The sequence below is a fragment of the Schistocerca serialis genome, chromosome 1, assembly GCF_023864345.2.
Source record: "Schistocerca serialis cubense isolate TAMUIC-IGC-003099 chromosome 1, iqSchSeri2.2, whole genome shotgun sequence".
Classification (NCBI taxonomy): domain Eukaryota; kingdom Metazoa; phylum Arthropoda; class Insecta; order Orthoptera; family Acrididae; genus Schistocerca; species Schistocerca serialis.
In genome coordinates this window covers 374,916,741-374,940,498 of record NC_064638.1, presented here as the reverse complement: position 1 = coordinate 374,940,498, position 23,758 = coordinate 374,916,741, and the positions used below count along the sequence as shown (strand labels likewise).

The window sequence follows — 23,758 nt, the reverse complement described above, 5'->3', positions numbered from 1 at the left end:
TTCGCACTATTTCTAGAGAAAACTAAAACGCCTTCTTCCCTTCGTTCTGTTGTTGCGACACATGAATCCTGGTTCGTCCTTTTCAGAAACAGTATACCATACTCTGTACCACAACCCTTTATGGTGGTTCAGCTTTGCTACAATCATGCATTTGTCTCTCAGACCTATTGGATAGCTTTGGATGACAATGGAGTTCTTTTTAACAGTTTCTCTCTGATGTAGTGACACCCACTGTCAAACTGTCTGCCCGTCTAACACACGCACACAGTGATTGTATCAAATCTACGCTAACTGCCTGAAGCTCCGTGGTGTTGCATTAGCCTGACAACCTGCCTGTATTGCCAAATAACACCAAGGTTCGTCTCTTGAAGTACGTCGATTTGTTACCTTGGAAACAAGGGCAGATTACTCTTGATCGTGCGACTGCTCACATTGTTGTCTGGAACACTAAGGATTATCTAACTCTGTGATATTCCTAATGCTACATCGCTTACTCTAACTGTGATCATTATCTGTTTTGTTACATGGATTCTATATACGCAAGGTCACTGTAGACATTGTAGATCACAACTGCCAGCACTACCTGATTGGCAGCCACCAGGCAAATATCGTGATTGAAGCACTGTGGAGCCGGCCGCGGTGGTCGTGCGGTTCTAGGCGCTGCAGTCCGGAACCGAGGGACTGCTACGGTCGCAGGTTCGAATCCTGCCTCGGGCATGGATGTGTGTGATGTCCTTAGGTTAGTTCGGTTTAAGTAGTTCTAAGTTCTAGGGGACTGATGACCTCAGCAGTTAAGTCCCATAGTGCTCAGTGCCATTTGAACCATTTGAAGCACTGTGGAACATTTTACACTCAAGCATGACCCTCCATCCTAGATTAAGACTTAGGAATTGTGTGTTCACGACAATTAGTTGTTTTCCTTAAGCGAAGCGTTTACATTTTGATGTATCTCATACTATATAAATAATTTAACTAAATGCAGTAGGAATGCAGTAACATGGGATTACTGTTGTCCATTTGATCAGCCCCCAAAATTGGATGTGGGATTCTGAAGATAACTTCTTGAAGATATATACCATTGAAATATATAGGAAATAATACAGGTTTTTACGCTTATAAATGTTTGTCATTGATTGTCTTACTTGTTATGTGTAAACATACTACTGCTGTGAACAGTTTGTACCACTTTAACCCGTAACATCCCCTACCCCTCATATTGACACCTAAATATGAGCCTCCATTACTGTGTCCCCGTAAGTGTGTGTTGCAGTCTCATGTAAGCCGCAAGGCCTGATCACTGTGACTGCTGACCTTCCTTTGACAGTGTCAACACTGTCGGTTTTGAGCACAATCCTTCATCGCTTAGCTCAGACATTGTCAGTGTGCCAGCTCAGCTGCTGCCCAGCTGACACTTCCACGCCGCCGCCCTCATCAGCTCCATCCACCATCATCACCCGCAGTTCGTCTCCAGGCTGACCACATCACATCAGCGATCTAAACCAAAAGAACCATTTCCTCCATATTTTTTTCATTCTCGCACAGCTAAAATGACTTACTGTACAAAAACTAAGTAATAGTTATTGCTTCGAAACTATTGACACTGTAACCATTGCTCTTTTGCCACTTTAAAACTTTTTTCCAATTTGGGAACCACCCACCAATAGAATAAGTCCCCTACTAAATGTCGGCACAAGATATCGTAGGAATCCATAAATTCTTGCTATCTATTGCGACTGTTACCTCATTTTCAAACCCACACATAACTCCTGTGGAAGAGGGACGGTTGTGTGCGATGAGCAGTCATGCAGAGTGGATTATCAAGAAGATTGAGGGATTTTTCTAATTTTTTTCAGTTGATTTTATTCTTGGGTCTATGATGGAACAGGGACTGCAACTGGGATGGTATGGCACTGAATGTTGATAGATACTCATCTACCCAGGCTCAGTTCACGAGGGCGGCATTGCCACATGGAGTACTGCTGAGCACGGGACGCTGTTGAAGAAGTATTGGTGACAGAGGGACGCACTGAGGTCCCCTCTGCCAGCCAGTTGGTGGGTTGGCAATGGTCATGTGGGGAATGAAGAGTAGGCTTACAAGCCTGTGCCGTAGGGTCGCTCTCTAGCCTTCCAGTTCCCCTCCCTACGAGACACCTTTCCTGGTTCCTCTCCTTGGATAAGATGTCCTCTGTCTACCAGGGCAACCTCTTGTCGCTGCAGGTCGCATCTCCTCTGTATCTACTATCAGTACGATTTGGAGCCAATAAACTAAAGTAGTAACAGCAAGATGAAAAACGTTGCAAATTTATGTGCTGTTTTTCATATTTTTATTAATTTAAAACTATGCTTTTAAGTGCCTTACAGAGTATTGAATCGACAGGTTACGCAGATTTGTTATGGCTTAGTCGAGGCTGAGCGACAAGGCAGATCTCGCAGGGGGCAGTCACCAGTGGCATGCTCTCGGCCGTCAGATAAATATCTTTACAATGCAGAGGCGACTCCGCCCGCTGGGACACACACTATTGTTTCGCAAGGGGCCATAGCATATGTGCAGCTGCATGTAGAAAGTCAATTTTGCCTCCGAAGTATACAATAGGCCTCAGGCCCTGAAAAAACTCAGAAAAAGCTTTCTAGTTGCAATTTTAATGCACTACAGGGTGGAAAGAGTGTTCCACAACCCACAATCGACAGACGGCTCTCTTGGAACTTAGACAGTCTTAGAATTTCAGCCAAAGGACAGCGGAATACGTTCCACAACCACTGCTGTTTTTAGAGAAACTGTAAACTGTGCGTGAGAAAACTGTAACTTTAGCAATGTGTAGAGAGAGAAATGTTGACTGGATTAAGCATGACGTCAGAGGGGCGTTGGGAGGCGCTTTCCTGACAAACAAAAAAATGTAGCAACATGACACAACAGACAAAAAATTTTCTCGTTTGAAATAGAGATGCTCTGCTCTGTCCTTTGATAGGCAAAGGCATGCAAGAAATGATAGTAGGAGGGGTGTGTGAAGTTTTGCAATTCCAGTGTGAGAATCTGGCGTCATTCTGTATCCCAATTTTCTGCGTTCAAGCTCACTGATTTACAAGATTAAAAGTCGTCTCTATGTCTGGCTGTCCTAGCAATGGACAGGAGATATTTCTCTTTGGCAGTCAGCAAGTGCTGACCAGCTACCTGCCTTAGCACACAGCCAAGTATACAGTTTTTTGTTTAATCCTCAGTTGTGACAGATTAAAATCTATTCATAACTACAAGATGTGATAGGCTTCTGGTTATGAACATGGAAACTGGAAAGCACTTTGTTCTAAATTCCGCACAAATTTAGAGATAGGTTTTGGCTCTTGCTTTGGACGCATTCTGTTATCCTCTTTGGCGTAAATTTTGTAAGGATCTTTCGAAAAATTAATTCAGCATAGGGTAGGTTTAGACGTGCTTCAACCACTGCCAGACGAATCTGTAAACACAGGCCCGGTATGCAGAGGACATCCGACCACCACCAGTCATCACAGCCATGATGCCACAATCATTCAACTATGATAAAGTACTGATCTGCTCTAGCATGGTACAGAAGTCATGTGGCAAGATTCAGCATAATTTCTTTCTGTTCGACAGTTATTTTTCTTTTCTGTTTAATGCATGCACAATTTTTGGTAACATCTGTCATGCACATTCATTCGGGAAGGACAATTTGTCTTGTGAAGGAGAAGTAGGAAGTCCGTTGGTTTCTATTTACCTTTATCCCGTATCCTAAGACACGTCACCTAATTCAGTTAAACTCATTCTTGTTTTTCTAATTGACCTTATGGGTCATGTTTAAGGTGATCAGTAGCTGTTGAAATCATGTTCAATGTCGATTTTTATATGGTGAAAATAAATGCTATTCATCTTTGCTTCAAGTAGTAGCACTAGTCATCTTAAAAAATTTTGTATGCTATGCATACAGATTGAAACAAGCACTAAATTTAAATTCATGTAAGTCAGATGTTTATTACAAACAGTTAGAATCAGCAGTAATTTGTGCTAAATGTCAGACCTTGAACTAAATATCACAGGGCTAAATTCATTCCTTTAGATGCGGTTTTTCAGAATCTTGGGCGGGTTTATTAAACATTGAACTTGAGTGGAGTAATGCGGCATTTCACATGCACACACATGAGTCAAAGGACAGTTAATAAAATAATAACTTCAACCAGTACTTCGCAAAGTCTTATGGTCACGGATTTTTCCTGAGAACTTTCCTACCAAGTCCGGACGCCCATATCCCGTCTCCGTCCTAACTCGACTGTACCTGCACAGAAAGATTATTAATAAACTTCCCTTTTCTTGAAACTTCCTCACAGATAACTATGTATTCTGCTATTGCAACTAATACTATTTGCTAATATACTCTATCCAATTAGTAAAAAATAATATAGCAGTGACCGCATCACACATGCAACTGATACTTCCGAGGTTATTTCTGCGTCCTTACATGAGAATTTGTGTAGTACAACGAGCCACTGTCTGTCTCTGAAGACGTCCTGTGACTAGTACAATACTGAAAGCGTCCTACTCCTTTTTAAACTTATTCTGAATACAAACTGGTATGACTGCAGTATCAGTTCCCTGAAAACATTCCCCTTGTGTACATGATTTTCACCCATGAATGAATATTTCAGCGATCTGGCTTCTTTTTATGAGATATTGGGAGATACGAAAGACTTTGATACGGCAACGATAAAGATAGGGGATGCTGAACACTAGCACCAACACACTCAAAGCTGGTAACACAACTTGAAATATACTGCATCCACCGTTACAAGGAGGCCGCTTGTATAACGTCACGCCTACTTGTAAAACGCCATTACTCACAACAGTTGCTCTCAAGGTACTAAGGATTAGCACGTGGCTCGTTCTTAGCTCAGACATACCTTATACTCGCTGTGACTTGCATGCGAAAAAATAATTACATAATGCGTTGGTAACAGCTTTTCTAAATAACGATTTCACTGAAGTCAGAACGTATTCAGTTAAGCGTGTTCACGTCATTTACTGACTATAGACAAAAATTAAATGAGCACGTGGAAGCTGACTAGGAAAGCATGACAAATTATAAATGGTTTCTGGATGAGAAACTCTTGAAGATAAATGGGAGTCATTATTGATTATTATTGAAGAAAACCAACACGATAGAACAGCAATGAAATTCCAGATGTTCTCCGTGGGATAACGTGGAACACAATAATCACAAATCATCAAAGTAAGAACAAAAGGAACACTACATAATTTCTGATAGGGGAATACGAATAACTAATGAAGAGTTGATCATTATGCACCCCGTGTATAGTTCCACTGCACACAATGGAGAAACGGCATGGCGACGCTATGGTCAGTAGTACCCGCAGTAACAGCAACTACATCTCAATAATTTTGCATTCGTTCATAGGCGCCCGCGAATAACTGGATCCTTTCTTTCTTGTCCCTAGGTTTTGGTGACTGTATTTCCACCGTTCTGAAAAGATTTCACTGAAACTAAAATAATTGTGGTAAGAAAGCCGACTAAATCTTAATTAAATGATTACTCCGTAACGACCTATTGAATATCAGTCCCTTGAATCAAAATACTCAGAAAAACATCTCTGAACAACCTCCGAAATTTCGTTGGAAGGGGTTCTGGTAGACCCTGTGTATCCACTTCATGATCCGTAGGATTTTTATCCATGCTAGGAAAGCATCTCGCTACATGGTAGCACCAGACATCCAAAACTGCATATTACTTTAGAGGGACATAAGTACCTATGAACCACGTAAGGGTTAAGAGGATAATTAATAGTTTTTTGTGATGTGATTCGCACTATATTTTTGAGCCCTTTGCTGGAAACTATAAAGCCTAAGCATGAACTTTTACTAGAATTATTTCCATTCATTCGTGGCATATACACTTTGTCATGACTACCGGTTTTGGGGCTAGCCATCTTCAGTCTGCTAAAGTAAATATATAAGAAAAACCACAGGTAACAACTGAATTACACCAAAGATAATGACCCACAGTTCACATTAATATTACAAGTAACATAGGTATGACGTGCAAACATACCATTTTTTGCTACTGCAAAGTACAAAATGTATCTTCTTGTAAATGTGCTCTGCATGTACATGTCATTATTCTGAAAGTGCTGCAAATGCATAGTTTTATCATATTTATACAATCATATACAGGTAAAATATAAGGTGTGCTTCATTATGTCTGTTATTCTGAATAGCATACTTTTAACGTAAGCAGTTATAAAGAAAACACATGAGTGTACATTAAAAAATGAACTGACAATTCATTAAGGTTTTACAACTCGTCACATTTTTCTACACAATACTATTCATTTTTGCTATCATTTCATAATTAACTTTATTTAGGGCGCACTTGGTACTTGTGTTATGAGAAAAACTTCGTATTTTCTCATTAGAGAGGCATTTTCCTTGTGTGGTCTCTGGGACGCTCTTTGTCGGCAGGAGGCGATCAGTGAATATCGTTAGGAAGACGGAAAGTCCCTTGGGTGTTGGGCTGTTTTTGCGGAAGTAATCATGCGGCCTACTTTGCGCCTTTGTCCGCCGAGCCAGTGGCTCTTCTAGCCTTGAGCGAAGGGCACCGTGCCGTCACTGCCATCCCCTGAGAATGATTGAGCATGGCATTTTTGCCTGTTCTTTTCGGACATGAGAGGACGAGAAGCCGAGACGCCACCCTACAAGTGTGGGAAGGGCCATTGTTTTCACTCCAAAATTTGATGCACCCAGTCAAATTGATTCGCCCTGCCAATGTGCTTGGTGAGAAGAAGCCGACCGATCGATTTGATCCTGCTTCATCCCACTACAAACCCCTTACTTGTTAGCATGTGTTTTGTATGCCAAAAGCGGGATGTTTCAGCAGCGCCTTCCGCTTTTTCATGAAACTGACAATGGTACTGGGTCGTCCTGCCCACACAAGGTTTGTTTTGTTATGGTCCTCATCTCGCAGCCGACCTTTGGCGCTGATGCGCACAAGGTTTGCTGAGTTCGAGGAAATGTAAGTGTTGCAGTTCTGGTAGTTCGATCCATATTCTGAGCAGCTCGCAACTTGCTTACATTACATGCAGCTTGCGTTGCTTAGTTTGATTATAATTTGTGGCATATTGTTCTATCGTTAACATTGATTTCGCGAGCTGCTCAGATTAGCATATCCTGTTACTTGCTCTCCATACACTTTTCCACACTTTTTGGTACCTTCTCATGGTGTTAGTGTCATTTTGTAATTGATCTCAGTTTTAGAGAATTTCATTCTCTCTAAATTTTTATTGCGATTTCTGTCAGTCATTGGAGCAAATAAATATTTGTTAATCTCAGTCTTGACTTAGTTAATAACATCCTTTACACTGTACTGCAACTTTTCCATGGTTAAGTGACCCTCTAATAATAGAGATAAGCTGGTGCATACCTAAGTACGTTGTTCGCGCTGTGACGGCATTATCGATGAGTACGGTGGCCAAACTCAACGATCAGTTAGATCAAGAATTCAGAGAAAAGAGCGAGCATTCGCCCCCGCTCGTCTTGTATGATCAAATATTTGTTTTTAACTAGCTTTGCGCTTGACACCCCGGCTTCCATACAAAACAGGATCCCAACGTTCAAACTATGAACATAATAAAACTAAAAGGAAATTGAATATGTATCCTAACTTGTTCTCATTAAAATAAGACACATACTAGATGAAACGAGCTATACGGTCCACATTTGATTCAGGCATATATAATTGATATTTTTTGGAGTCATTAACCTTCTGATTAGTTCGATGTGCCCCGCCATCTGTTCCCCTCTTGAATCAATCTCTTTATCTCAGAGTAACACTTGCACCCTACGTCCTTCATTACTTGTTGGACGTTTTCTAGTCTGTGTCCCCCTACAGTTTTTTACCCTCTACAGTTCCCTCTAGTATCACGGAATTTATTTACTGATGTCGAAACACGCGTACTATTGTCCTCTCCCTTCTTCTTGTCAGTGTTTTCCATATGTTGATTTCTTCGCAGGTTCTGCGAATGGCCTCTTCATTCCTTACGTTAACAGTCCACCTAATTTTCCACATCCTTTTACAACACCACTCTACTCAATGCATAGTGTGCACTCATTATACTGTTCATTCAATTCAACAGATGCTACAATTATTCTCCTCTTTGGCTGAGGATAGAAATGTCATTAGCGCATCTTATCACTGGTATCCTTTCATTATGAATTATGACTAATAACCTTTCTCATATTTCCGTGATTGCTTCTTCGATGTACAGATTCAACTGTAGGGGTGAGAGACCACCCTTTCGAGTCCCAACTCTTCATTCTTGATCTTCCGTTCTTATTTTTCTTTCTTAATTCTTGTACGTATTGATTATTACCCGTTTTTCACTGTAGCTTACATTTATTTGTCTCAAAATTTCGAACTGCTTGCACCATTTTACGTTGTCAACGCTTTTCCTAGGTCGATAAATCCTATGGACGTGTCTTGAATTTCCTAAATTATTACTCCCATTATTAAGCGCAATGTAAGAACTGCGTCTCTGGTGCCGCCATTTTTTCTAAAGTGAAACTGGTACTCATTTAACACATCCTCAGCTTTATCTTCTGCTACTTTCGTTAAGCCTGGAGACTACGAGTACGATGTGAATCTGCCACCGACAAAACGGTAGAAGCATAAAGCGATCAAAAAGGGCGTGGGCCGAAGGGCCTGAAGGGGCGGAAGAGTGCCAAATCCGTGAACAGGATGATGACGTCGAAACGTAGCAACTTAAGGAAACAATGAAACAACCTACGAACTACAGAGAGGTTTGCGGAAAGACAATGAGTCACCCGGTGCTACATTCAGAAGCTGATGTAAATGCTTATAGAAACACATACAGTGCATAGCATCAAATATAACCTCGCCTATTACGGTGATATACGTCAATCGTTGAACGAGACTTCTAATCGAGAAACCACTTGAAGCCGGCCGGAGTGGCCGAGCGGTTCTAGTCGCTGCAGTCTGGAACCGCGCGACCGCTACGGTCGCAGGTTCGAATCCTGCCTCGGGTATGGATGTCTGTAATGTCCTTAGGTTAGTTCTGGTGACCTCAGATGTTAAGTCCCATAGTGCTCAGAGCCATTTGAACCATTTTTGAAATCACTTGACAGGTGGGTGGGACCTCTATGACAGCGTGATGGAACTCAAAGCAATTCAGCGTCATGAGTACACGAGACACATAACACCAGCATGTTAGGATGTCCTGGCAGTGATTTATTCTATCGGCACATTTCCATTTTGTAGTTCATCGAGAAAGTTTTACATGTAGCTGTTTTCTTTCTTTTTTTCTTTTTTTCAAACAAAGCATACCTATTTAGCTCTATGAGTATAGACCTAGTTAACTTTCATTTTAATTTGCTTTCCACAAAATACGAGGGCATGCTGAGAAGTAATGCCTCCGGTATTCTTATGTCAAAACTCTTAAAGCTTTTTTAAATAAAAGAAACTTTATCAACATTCTACAGTTCGGTCTTCATGACTACATATATATTTCTCAACATAGTCACCCCTGCTACGAACACATATCTCCCAATGAGAGACCAGTTTGTTGATACCGTCACTAAAGACTTGTTAACGAAACCACAGTGTCGCCTCTGTTAGCACTACTTCATCACTATCAATGCGAAGTCCTCGAAGATGTTCTTCCAGTTTTGGACACAGATGAAAATGTAGTATGAAGTATGGAGGATGATCGATGACACGGTGAACACAACCCGTCGGATTGTTGCAGACGTGGCAGCGCTCTTGTGTATTCTGGCATTGTCATGTTGAAGAGAGGGTGGTCCGTGTGCGGAAGCTCTTCGAATCCGTACTTTCTGTTTTCTCACGCACCAATATAGTTAAGTTACACACTGCCATGTTACACGCTATAATTCGGTGCCCTCTAGCGGCAGAGAGTTGCAACTTCGGTCAGCGAAGCGGGAAATTCGACCGTATAACATGTATAGCACGTAATATCTCAACCGATATTGAGAACAGAATTAAAAATTCTGGGCCATTACTTTTCAGCACACTCTTGTATATTCTCCTGAACACTATGTTCGATTCGCATTTGCAAACTTACATTCCTTAGCACACAGGCACTTAAAAAGTATCCCATTTTCTTACAGGAGATGATTTTAGAGAAGACTAGAAAAAGTTCTGTGAACAGATGGCCGGAAACCAAAACCTTTTCGAAATATTTTACATTCTGTCTCACGACAACCATATCTCTGTTTTCACTACAAGAGTTACCGACTTGTTTTTCACTCATTTTTCCTCGTTCTTCGAATTTGACAAACACAGCGGACATGGAATGGACAACAAACTCTAATAAGGAGAGAGTACTAAATACCGAACATTCTCGATACAAACAATCAAGACTGATGAGCAAAAACAGTGTGTCCACTTGTTGAAACATTGCCTATATACTTCTGTCTGACGTTTTAAGGCTGACATTTGTTTGACGATTTTTCTGACGTTTCGCCAGCACTAGAGGCTGGCACTGTCAAAACTTCACCTTCCATTCTCACCAGCAATGGAGGGTGAAGTTTTGACAATGCCGATCATTTTTGCTAACGAAACTTCACAAAATTCGTCAAACCGACGTCGGCCAAAGGACACGAGACAGGAGGGCAATAATTCAACAAGTGTCACGAAAGGTTCAAAATGGTTCAAATGGCTCTGAGCACTATGGGACTTAACATCTTAGGTCACCAGTCCCCTAGAACTTAGAACTACTTAAACCTAACTAACCTAAGGACATCACACACACACCCATGCCCGAGGCAGGATTCGAACCTGCGACCGTAGCGATCGCGCGGTTCCAGACTGAAGCTCCTAGAACCGCTCGGCCACACCGGCCGGCTGTCACGAAAGCGTCAACAGTTTTGTGTTATCACCACTGTCCACCGCGAGATTGAATGGTGCCTGGTTGTGTTGTGGTCACGTGACGTGGCGAGGAAAAGAATTTAAGCGGAGCAGAGACCAACGAGGCATCCTTCTAGTGACGATATGAGCGGCAGATAGCGCAATTCACTCACATAACAACTCTGACAAAGACAGAATCTTACGTCCTGGTGCCAGGGAACGGTCATCTCGTACGCAACGGAGATGGATGGCTGCTCGCATGCTGATGTACTGTTCGTGAAGAACTGTGAAACCAAGAGGAGGCAAAATTTGGTGGACGTCCGTGTCTCGCCAAAGATCACAGAGGTTTGAGGCGTGCCCACTCTCTAATGCAGAATAAGCGGCGATCTGTGGCACATCTGACGACTGAGTACAGTGCTGGTGCGGGAACACGGGTTTCGGAGCACACAGTTCAGCGCGCATTATTGAACGTTATCGTCAGTTATAATAGTAGTGCGCACCGGATCATAGAGATTCAACCATGGGTGAATAGGAACATGTCGTCTGGTCCCGTGTTTCGATATGTCATCATCAAGGCGAATGGCTGCTCAAAACATGCACCACATCACGGATGCAGACCGGTGGGGGCAGTATTGTGCTGTGGGGGACATTAATCTGGCCTTCCTGGGCCCTGTCGTAGTAGATATCATGACAACTGTGGACTATGTGAAAATAATTGTAGACCACTTGCATCCCTTCATGCTTGATATGTTTCCCGACGGCGATGGCATCTTTCAGCAAACCAACTCTTCATGTCACAAGGCCAGAATCATACTAAGGAACATGATAGCGAACTCACGTTGGTGCCTTGACCACCAAATTTACCTGATCTGAACCTGAGGGAAGACATCTGGAACGCTATTTCACGTCACCCCCATGCTCACAAACCACTCTCCCTTAGCTTATGGGAACTGTGTAACTTGTACATAGACGTTCGGTGCCACATATCTCAGCAATCTACCAAAGACAAGTCGAACCCATGCCAAGCAGAACAGCTGCTGTACTGAGTGCAGAGGTGATCGAACACGTTATTAAGCAATGGTCATAATTTTTTGGGTCATCACTGTGTATCTCACAAGGTATTTGATTTTCGGTTCCCTCCATGAATCAAGGACCTTGCCAAGAGAAGGTGGCTCGTTTTCCGTAGTTGCAGGGGCAAAATTTTGGACGAATGACTGATTAGCCTTGTAAGATTAGTCAACATGACCTTGTTATATTGGTACTGTGAATGGCTGAATGCAAGAGCATGCAGCTCTACTACAGGACTTAATGGTGATGACATCCTCTTGGGTAAAATATACCAGAGATGAAATAGTCCCCATTTGGATGTCTGGGAACTACTCTGGAGGATGTCGTCACCACAAAACTCAACACGAGCATTTTTTTGGTCAGAGCGTGGGATATAAGACCCATTAATTCGGTAGGAAGATTAAAGAATTTAAAGAGGGGAATGAATATGTTGAAGTTAGATATAGTGGGAATCAGTGTTTTATAAAACAATTTAGACGTGAAAATATCTGATTTAAAGGATTACTGTTTCTTACACCAAGTGTGGTGCAGAGATGATCGCATGTTACACCCTTTATGAAATGGCGCAAATTTCAGATCGTTTAGATACATTTGAGTATGGCACCGTAATGGCGACTATCAGAAGTGACCGAGTTCCGTCTTCATTGAATTTTTTTTTAAATTTTAAATTTTTTTATTTCCGACCATCACACTAGTTTCGTTCCGCCGTTTTGCATTTTTAAATTTACTATCACCACCATGTTGCATATTTAAGCTTCTCATGAGCTCTACCTTTGATTTCGCCATCTTGGTTCGTGACTTTAGAAGGGGCTTGGCTCCTCTCGGCACTAACCATATGGGAAGTGCACCAGGTTAGTCGTAGCTATAGTACTATTGTGATTCTCTTAAAGGCGGCACACGACTTGGAAGAGCAGTTGACCGGTATGAATAGCGTCTTGTAAAAGATACTATAAGATCAAAATCAACAATATTAAGGCAAGGGTAATGCATTATCAAATTAGATCAGGTGTTGCTGAGGGAACTAGATTAGGACATGAGACAACGTGAGTATTCGATGAGTGGTGTTATTTGGACAGCAAAAGAACTGACGATAGCCGAAGCAGAGAGGATATAAAATGCAGACTTGCAATATCTAGAAAATCATTTCTGAAAAAGAGGAATTTGTTAATGCCTAATATAAATTTTAAGTGCTAGGAAGTGTTTTCTGAAGATATTTCTCTGGCGCGAACTTGGGAGATAAACAGTATAGACAAGAAGAGAATAGAATATCTTGAAATGAGGTGCTGCAGAAGAATGCTGAAAATTAAATGAGTAGATATAATTCAAAAAGTGGACATATTGAACCGATTTGTGGAAAGAAAAATTATTTAATAACTTGATTAAAGAAGAAATCGATAGACAGGACACATCATCGTCAGTTTGGTAGTGGAGGGAAGTCTGAGTTGGGGGTGGGGGTTGGGGTAGAAGTTGTAGAGGGAGGCTTAGGGTTGAATATAGTAAGCAGATTGAAATGGATGTAGGCTGCGGTAGCTGAGCAGAGGCGAAGATGCTTGGTGAACATAGACCAGCATGGAGAGCTGCATCAAACCAATCTTCGAAATGTACAGCACAACAACAGTAATAACATTCGAATTCTGGACATACTTCTGTAGCTCTTTTTCCAGCGCCCATCAACACTGACTTCTGTGAGAACATAAAACACTTCTTCAAACATCCCGCGTATTGACTAGCATCTACGTGTAGTATCTCTTCGCAAAACCATTATTTTGCAGATAATAAAATACAGTAAATGAGGTTTGTTATGTCTTTGTTATATCTGTTGTACCCAAGCAGTATTACAACAATTCCACACTGGGATGCTATTGAGCCTGACACGTGTGTGTTTGTTTTCTAAACATCTCATTTTTGCCCGATGTATCACGAGTTCCTCAGACTCATTACGTATGTTATGAATTTCTTCTGGCTGATAATGCTCTACTGCGTATAAAGTTTTCAGTACTAGACTAATTTCATAATGCGCTTCTGAAGATCATGTGTTATCGCTTACGTGACCGGTTGCTGACCTCTACGAACGCACAGTTCCGTGAATGTTCTGGGAGATCAGCGTAGCGTAACACGCGATAAAGAACGCGACTGATCAATTTCCAAAAGTCTTTTGCACTAGCTTTCCTGAGTACAAAAATGTTATTCCTCATGTCGTAAACATCACCTGTACAAGGTGTTTTTAAATTGTGGGCTACTAACATTGCTAAGACGAGGTACTAATAGTCTGTGAAGAATTGAGCCGGTGAACTACATCATTGTTTTGACTTAAAGTAAGAGTCGAGAGCCTTCTACACTTTTGGCTGTTATGGGACACTTGTTCCGTTCCTACATATACACTACGCCCAACGTTCTCCACACGCCATGCTATTACTCCCATTTTTGTATGCCTGTTAATTTCTCCTCTCTGCAGCTCTATCCAGTGCTAAGATAATTACTCCAAAATGTCTCTCAGCAGTTTCTCGTGGTAAAGCCTTTCATAACCCTGTTTCCTTATTAAAGGAAAAAAAATATCGTGGCAGATAAGCTACAGCAGTTTATACTGGGTGGAGACCAATCCTTCTTGTAATAAAGTAGTTACAGTTAATATTATACATGAACGGCCATTAATAATTTAGCGAGTGGTACCTTTGCAATATTTGACTATTTCTAGAACAAAGTAAATTCTGTCCGACAAAAATGTTAGTAATATCCAGTAAGATCTCAACAAAGTATCAAACTGACGTGAAGTCCATCAGTTAGTCCTTAATACAGAGGAATTCATACTTGAGCTCTTCATGAAACGTGGCATACTTCGAGTACGGGATTAATGAGTACGGTTCTAGGCGCTCAGTCCGGAACCGCGGGACAGCTACGGTCGCAGGTTCGAATCCTGCCTCGGGCATGGATGTGTGTGATGTCCTTAGGTTAGTTAGGTTTAATTAGTTCTAAGTTCTAGGCGACTGATGACCTCAGAAGTTAAGTCGCATAGTGCTCAGAGCCATTTGAACCATTTTTTGATTAATGAATAACAAGTAGTCACTCATGCCATACAGACAGTTGGGAACAACAGTGTGTAGAGATATGAAGGAGAGCCATCATAAGATAAAGAAAATGGCAGGCTACGACTCATTGGCGTGATACAAGTAAGCGCCTCGTAGGAGGTCAAGTTCACAACGAAAATCCCCAGAAACCTCACAGTTTCACACTGTAGATCTAAACACTGTGGGACTTATCATCTGAGATCATCAGTCCCCTAGACTTAGATCTACTTAAACCTAACTAACCTAAGGGCATCACATACATCAATGCCCGAGGCAGGATTCGAACCTGCGACCGTAGCAGCAGCGCGGTTCCGGACTGAAACGCCCAGAACCACTCGACCACAGCAGCCGGCCCTCACAATTTTCGGCCTTATTTCAGCTTTTTGCTTTTATTTCGGAAACTATGCGTTCTTCGAAGAAATTGATTGGTTCTCATTACTGCACTGAAACCCGCGGCTCCTGGCTTCTGTGCCAAGGTCGGTGTGGGTGTAGGCCGGCAGGACTGTTCTGCATGAAACTTTGCCAGCAATGTGCAGGGCCGTGCTCCAACGTTGACGACAGTTTTCATATAGGAGACGAAGACGAGCTGGACGAGTCTTGTGCAGTGCAACTGTCTAAGCAGCTGAGGCGGCAGAAGGTAGTGTAATACCTCGCAGAATTATGCATCTTTACTGATTAATTTTTCTATATGATATTAATCATTCAATAACAGTTTTTTCGGTTGAAAAACAGCAATTACTCGCGGTTCAGCCTTGACGTTCTACTGCCCCTTATACTTTTCTTGGACCTTTTATTGTCCGAGAGCCTTCTAAATGACTTCGGTATAGGCATTTTTCTCCATACATCGACAGTTCACATCACAACTTATCTGTCTTTTGTATCCATATTCTATCACTAAATACCTTCTTTCTTTTCACTTGAAGTGATGATCCAATCCTGGGCTCGACATTCACTCATTTCAAGCCACATGTATTACCTATAGATTCCGTATTCATTGTTCTATTCATTGCGATGTACCTAATTTTTGTGGATATAGCTTGTTAATGTTTTCATCAAACATGCTTACGTATTTACATTATTCCCAAAAAAAAACCAACATACTGTACGCACGGACATGTTTAAGTATTACTACAAACTAATGTGCTTAAGTGATAAAAGAATGTTTCGCTGTGTTTCCTTTAGAATTGCTGCCTAATAATTGCACTGCATCGCACCTAAATTAATTCCTTAAGCGGAAGTGGATGAGTTAAACATTTGAACTGAAACCGTCGTACATTTCTGGACATAGGTTCCTATTCAAAATATTATGTACTCACTCCCCTCTACAGGTTCTAGAAGTATATAACGGGAATTTCCGAATACACTGTATACAAAGAAGGACGGTACGAATAATCGCAGACGTTTGATTGGTGAGAGGAAAAATGTAGAGACATATTAACTGGCAGATACTGAAAGCCAACGTACATTTTGCAAGAATCTACTTAGAAATCGTCCTCTTTCGTAAGTGCTGCCATGCGGAGGACCGGGATTCGGTTCCCGATATTGCCATGGATTTTTCCTTGGTGAGAGGACTGGTACGGGGTATATTCGGCCTCGTAAATCCAATTGAGAAACAAATCTGATGGAGAAGTAGCGGCTTCACGGTCTAAATGTCGACAATGGTCGGAAGTGTGGTGGCCTGACCCCATGCTCCTCCTTATGGCATCCACATGACGCCGCATGGTGGTAAATGACATGGCTGCCGATGAACAAGGCGTGGTCTTCAGGGTCTGTTCGCGTGGTTTGTTTTCTATTTTTCCAACTTAGAAATCTACAAGGACCTTCTTTCGGGACAGAAATTACAAATATTCTTTAGCCCCTTAACAATCTATCTGGTAGAGGCAGTACACATGAAATTAAGCTAACAACATCTCACAAAGATGCATACAATCAGTCACTGATCCTGCATCCATCCATAAACAAAACGACAAAATAGCCTGATGAGTCAAAACATTATGACCACTACCCAAAGGAGGCGTCGCGGTCACGTGACGCGGTAAGGAAAGTATAGCGGAGCAGAGACGAAAGGGAAATTATTCTAGCAACAAGTGCTGGACACAGGGAAAAGGGTAGACTGCTATCGGCGCCAGGGAGAGTGCATCACGGAAGCGGCAAAGCTGGTCAGCTGTGCTTGTGCCATTGTCACGATCACATATGGAAGGTGGTTGAAGGGCGATGAAGCCACGAGTAGGCGACAAGATGTTTGACGTGTACGTCCCATCATGAAAACTGCTTGCCCGCTCCGTAAAATAGGATAGACGGCGATCCGTTTAAGATCTGACGACAGAGCAGAGTGTTGGTGCAGGCGCAAGTGTTTTGGAGCGCATCGTTAAACGCAGGGCTCCACAGCAGTCAGTCCCTACGTATATGTAAATTGACACCATCAGTTACAAATGGCAGGGCATCGTCGAATTTGGTCCATGGACATACAGAAATGCGTCGTCTGGTTGGATGAATCACGTTTTTTAATACACCAGGTCGATGGTAGTGTCCGGATACACCGCACCAGGGACGTATGGCGGTTGGGTCAAAATTATAGTATGTGGGCCATTCATACGCTCTTACATGAGACATGTGGCAGTAATCGAAAGCACAATGACAGGTTTGGACTACGTGAACGCTGCTTTTACGGAGCACCTGCATCCTCTCATGCGTGACGCCTTCAAGACGCCGATGGCACTTTCCAACAGGATAACTGTGTCACATAGTCACAATCGTGATACCGTGGTTTGAGGAGTCTAGCAGTGAACTCATGTTGATATCTTGGTGACGAAATTCGTCTGATTCCAATCCAATTGAACGCATATCGCACGCGCTATTGGCGCCAGCTTCGCGCCCACAAAACACCGGCCCGTAACCCGTAATCAGATGTACTTCCAAGGCAGTATCTAGTTCCATGAGGCCGCATCGTAATTCAGGCCCATGAGTGCAAATGAATTCTCTTTCTCAAAGTAATCTCCTGTGACGACTGTACGTGGCAAACCTGAGTCCCACATCGGAATTCGAAGCCAGATACCTGCCTTGCACAGGCAGGCCCTGCCATGTACATCATCCGAGATTTCTTCACAGACTGGCTCAAAGCTTCAGCTTAGACCCATAAGAAAACTTGAGAGCAAGTCTATATTATTAACTATCGGCAAACAGTGTGCTTAATATGCAACAAAATCAACGTTTCTGTTACTGTTGCCGCAATCGTTAATCAGTATATCTACGAGGCCGAGTCAAATGAAAACCTTAAATTTGTAACAAGAAATCGAAATTTCGCGCCGTTATCTTGGAAGTTGGTGAGCGTGCTACAAACAGCGTGCAGAATGGCCTGTAGGTGGCAGCATAGTGCAGATGCACACATACCGTCGCAGTATCAGTGTAAAGACGGCCGCCCCACTTGCGACTTGCACCAGGGAAGAACTGCGTTCGGTTATTCGGTTTTTCCGTAGTGAAGGTGTGAAACCAATTGAAATTCATCGACGATTGAAGGTTCAGTACGGTGATGCATGTTTGTGACAGCAGCAAGTCTACGAATGGAGTAAGAAGTTAGCAAATGGTGTGACTTCAGTGGAAGATGCTCCTCGTCCAGGTCAGGTGCAACGAGTTATAACTCCACAGGACATTGCATCAGTTGAAGCCATAGTGAAGGAAAACCGCCGAGTGAAACTGAATGACATTGCAGCATGTTTACAGATTAGTCATGGGGCAGCACACCACATTGTGTATGATGTGCTCCAGTTTCACAAAGTGTCTACAAGATGGGTGCCACGGCAGCTGACTCCTGAAATGAGACAACGACATGTTGATGCTTGTGAAGAACTTCTTCGGCGCTTTGAACGAGAAGGTGATGGCTTCCTTGCAAGAATCGTTACTGGGGACGAAAACTGGGTTCACTTCCACCAACCGGAAACGAAGAGAGCGAGCAAAGAATGGCGCCATTCCTCATCACCAATTGATTTCCATATGTTTGGACCACTCAAAGACGAAATGGGAGGAAAGAAGTTCCGTTCTGATGAAGAGGTACGCCACGCAGTGCATGAGTGGTTGCGCGAACTAACAAAAGAATTTTTTTCTAAAGGAATTTATGCACTTTGTAAGCGCTGAAGAACTTGCATTGAGCTTGGAGGAGATTATGTTGAAAAGTGATACAGCTTCGTACCACTTCTGCCCAATAAATAACATTTAAAAAAATATTTAAGGTTTTCATTTGACTTACCCTCGTACTTGCGATGTGCTACAATAGCTCTTTACGTCCTATTCGGTCCGCAACCCTATAGTTATCACAGTCAGCGGCTTCCTGACAGCGCATGTGATGAGAAGATAACGGTCATATACGAAAGCGATTGCAACTTCGCCGCCGGTCAGTCAGAAACCACTGCACCGAGAAGGTGCGATGCAGGTTTAATGACACTGGGTTCAGCCTACGAGAGGTCGATTAAACTTCTTTTTTTCTTTAATGAACACGAATTCTAGAGTGTGGTACTGCAAAGCGACAATTTTTGACGTTTTATTAATTTTTGTTTTTTATTCGTAACTTTCGGACATGACCTACTCAGCCAGCCTCCAATACGTGACACGCTGTCCAGTCACATTAAGGTGCCCACCTGTCAGAAGCCAGGATAACCACCTTCAGGAGCGCGGACTGGCAGGAAGCGAGTCAGTGAGGTTCGGGAAGATACCGGCGGGGATGTGGAGCCATGCCGACTCCAGTGGCGTGGCCAGCTCCGATAGGTTCCTCGGTTTAGGATCCATGGTGCGAACAGCCCCATCGAAGTAGTCCCACAGATTCTCAATTAGGTTTAAATCCGGGGAGTTTGGTGACCAGGGAAGTACGATAAACTCATCCTGGTGCTCTTCGAACCAAGCATGTACATTGCGAGCCCTGTGACACATTGCATTGTCCTGCTGGTAGATGTCGTCGTGCCGAGGATATACAAACTGCATATACATAGGAGTGTACACGGTCCCGAAGGATGGATGCATACTTGTGTCGATTCATTGTGTCTTCCATAATGACGAGATCACCCAGGGAGTGCCACGGAAATGTTCTCCACACCATAACGCTCCCTCTGTCGGTCTGACCCTTTCTTAAGATTATTGCAGTGTGTTTGGAGCATAAAACGTAGTTCACCTGAAAAGGCCACCTATCTTCACTTATTGGAGGTACATTTTGGATATAGATGTGCAAATTCCAGCCTTCGTCACCGACGAACAGCGGTCAGCGTGAGTGTATGAATCAGGACCTGCTGCGGAGGCCCATCTGCAGCAACGTTCGCAGAACAGTCGTTGAGGATACACTGTTGTTGGCCCCTTGGTTCATCTGGGCGGTCAGTTGCTCAACAGCTGTACCTCTATTCCCTCGTACACATCTCCGCAGCTGCCGTTCGCCTCTGTGGTTTATGGCTCGTGGTGAACCACAGTTGCCTCGGCGGTGGTTTCACATAGCGTCGTTTTGCCATACACGGTATTCTTTAACCACGGTGGCACGCGAACAGTTTTCAAACTTAGTCTTTTTAGAAATGCTTCCACCGTTGGTCCGAAAGCCAATGATCGTGCCCCTTTGGTCGTCAGATAAATCGCCCAGTTTCCACATTGACAAAGGTTGCATTGTTTTTCCGTGTTCCCACCCCCCACCCCCACCCCTTCCCTCCCTCCCCTCCCCTCCCCCGGTCGCGCTTTATATACCCTCTAAGGCTACTGCCACCACCTGCCGTCTGTGAGTGCTTACTGCACGTCGACGTCTAATATAAGCGGTGGTCACATTAATGTGACTGGACGGAATATGTTCAAATTAAAAGGCATATTCAATGACACACATCATACCACACACAATAATTACGTTTGTTGTACTCATAAAAATTAAATAGTGCTGCGTTTATCCGCCGAAAAGTTATGTATATTTAATTAAGTAGGCCGGATATTACTGAACCAATTGACGTCACATAAACAATAGTCACGACGTACAAAAAGTAGTCACGTTGACAAATGCTATGTTTCATATTAGACGAAACATCGGCTTTTATTATTGATTGGAATATTCTCGCAGTGTGGCAAATGCCACATCGCTGTCCGAATTAACATTTCAGCTAACATTTCTGCTTTTTATGTAATAGACTATTTCATGTATACCACCAAAAAGACTGTTCAAAAATGGCTCTGAGCACTATGGGACTTAACTTCTGAGGTCATCAGTCCCCTAGAACTTAGTACTTAAACCTAACTAACCTAAGGACATCACACACATCCATGCCCGAGGCAGTATTCAAACCTGCGACCGTAACGGCCGCGCGGTTCCAGACTGTAGCGCCTAGAACCGCACGGCCACTCCGGCCGGCAAAAAGACTGTCATAAAACTTTATTCTCCTGGAACTAGTTCCGTCCATTTACGTCATCATCCGGTAGGCTTTAATGCCTGAAATGATATGTACAGTATAGCAGGTGTCCATTATTTCAAGATATATACAGTGTGTTTTTTTCAACCTGAGACGACTAAATTTCTTGACGCATCGTATGACAAAAATGTTGTACGTGATAAATTAATATTGGTAAAGAGGACACCTGTCTGTGCGATAGTCACTTTCTAACCGCCCCTTCTGCGTGGGCGGTATCAACGTTGTATTTTCAAATGAGTTCCTCTCCCCCCGTATTTTTATTGCCTATTCGGATTCTACGCACAAAAAATACATACGGTTTATTCAGACCGTTGTTTCCTATTCGTGGACAATGGCGCAGTGATCGATAAATATCATGTGTCCTTGTTTTTGCAAGTAAGAACCGACGTATTCGAGTCTACATTTCACTTACGATGTATGCAAACCTTTGCTTCCTTATGGTTCATATTTATGTCCAAAATTTACTTTAGTGTTGTAAATTTGATTGTACAGCATACTATTATTACGTTTCAATGTCTGGTTAGAAACTACGTTAAGCGTCGTTGAGAAACACTAACGCAATAACGTGGATGTAATAATTTTCTATTCCCATCGGGGTGCTTGTTTTTTGGTGATTCCCCGTGCCTCTCGCCGTTGGGTTGCTTGATTAGTCCTCTTGGCTCTCACCTGAGGAGTACTTGATTTCGGAGAGTACCCTTGGCAAGTGCGCCTCTCACTATCAGTTTTGGTCATTTAACCTTATTGCAATGGTTGCGGGTCACATTCCTCCGGTAGCCGCACAGCGGCCAGTGCGTGAGTTAACGGCGGTTGGATCGAAACACACACCGAAATCAGTCACACCGATGGCGGAGTTCGAGGACAGCCACCGACGGATTGGAGTCTCATCACAATCAAACTCGTAGGGAACAGAAAACTACGTTACCATACAAGTAGCTTTTTTTTTTTACCAGAAATGTCGATCTCTAGCACTATTATCTGTACTGTACAATCACATTTGCAACACTCAAGTAACGTTTGAACATCAGTATTCACCGCTAGAGCACAAACGTTTACATTTACCTCGTAAATGAAATGTGGAATCAAATGCGTCTCTTCTTAATTGCAAAGACAGGCGCACACAATATTTGTCGGTTATAGCGGTTTCTACCACAAATCGAAAACAATGATTTGAGTAAACCATACGTATTTTTGGCGTAGAATCCAAACATGCAATACAATGGAAGGTTCCCATTTGAAAATACAACGTTAATCCCGCCCAAGCAGGAGCGGTAGTTCGGAAGTGGCCAATTATAAGCACAGATATCCCCGTATTTAAAATATACTTTTCACCTAGAACGTTTTTTCATATGACACTTCGGTTCCGAGATGTTTAGTTGTCTCAAGGCAAAACAAACACCCTGCATATGTTAATGCTATGTAACATATCTTGCAATAATGGACATTTGATATACGGCATTATAAGTTTAAAGCTTGATGACGTAAATTGCGGAAACAAGTTGCAGCGCATTAAAGCTTTATACCGGCTTTTTGGTGTAAGATATTAAAACTTCTGTTATTAGACTTGTGTAATACAACCTAAAAACTTGAAATCCATGCTATTTTTACATTTTGTGTGCTACGACACGTTTATATTTCTCTGAATATGCATCCATTTCTCTGAGGCGCGTCAACTGTGCCCATCTACAGTTTCTCTGACTCACCTACCTCTATCTGTTCATTACGAAACGTCTGACGTCATCATACTCTAGTATGACATCACATCCGTCACAGTCGTCCTTCGCTCCACGCTCCCTTCCCTAGACAACATGGACGTCACAAAACATAAAACACTCTGGAGGTTACCTGGTCGTCTGAGGGCAGCACCATCGAAGTAACAGACGATGCGGCGGTTGGAGGCGACGACGGCGTGGGCGGCGGACCAGAACGTGGCCACAGCCACCAGAAGCAGCAGGGTCTTCGCCATGGCGGGGAATACCACACTGTGCGATGTGATGCGGTGCAGACACCAGCTGTTTACCAGCGATGGCGGGGGGCACGGGTCGGGAGGGGAGTTGTGACGTCACTTCAAGGTGGCTCCGTCGCATCCGCCAGCGCACTTCTTCCTCCTACCGATCGTGAAAGCAATTTCAATGTTGTGCGGAACTGGAGCTCTACAAAAGTTTACCCTTCAGGGTGAAAACTAGGGGTCAGTCAGATCGTAATATCCTGTTGAAATCGATGTCCTTAGAGATTACACTGGACTAAAACGAATACGAAATCTATGGAGACCATATTCCAGCATACATTCCATTTAATTTTCAGAAGACGG

General features: G+C 42.9%; 1 protein-coding gene across 2 annotated transcripts in view; it reads right to left on the bottom strand.

The window, feature by feature from the left end:
• Positions 1 to 23,451, bottom strand: part of LOC126470849 (chitinase-like protein Idgf4) — an 88,937-nt gene extending 65,486 nt beyond the window's left edge. For both annotated transcript variants that reach the window (XM_050098868.1, XM_050098874.1), the window contains exon 1: positions 23,293 to 23,451. In XM_050098868.1, the coding sequence (XP_049954825.1) occupies positions 23,293 to 23,413 (121 nt within the window). In that variant the 5' untranslated portion in view covers positions 23,414 to 23,451. The remainder of the gene's footprint in view (positions 1 to 23,292) is intronic.
• Positions 23,452 to 23,758: the final 307 nt, after the last annotated feature.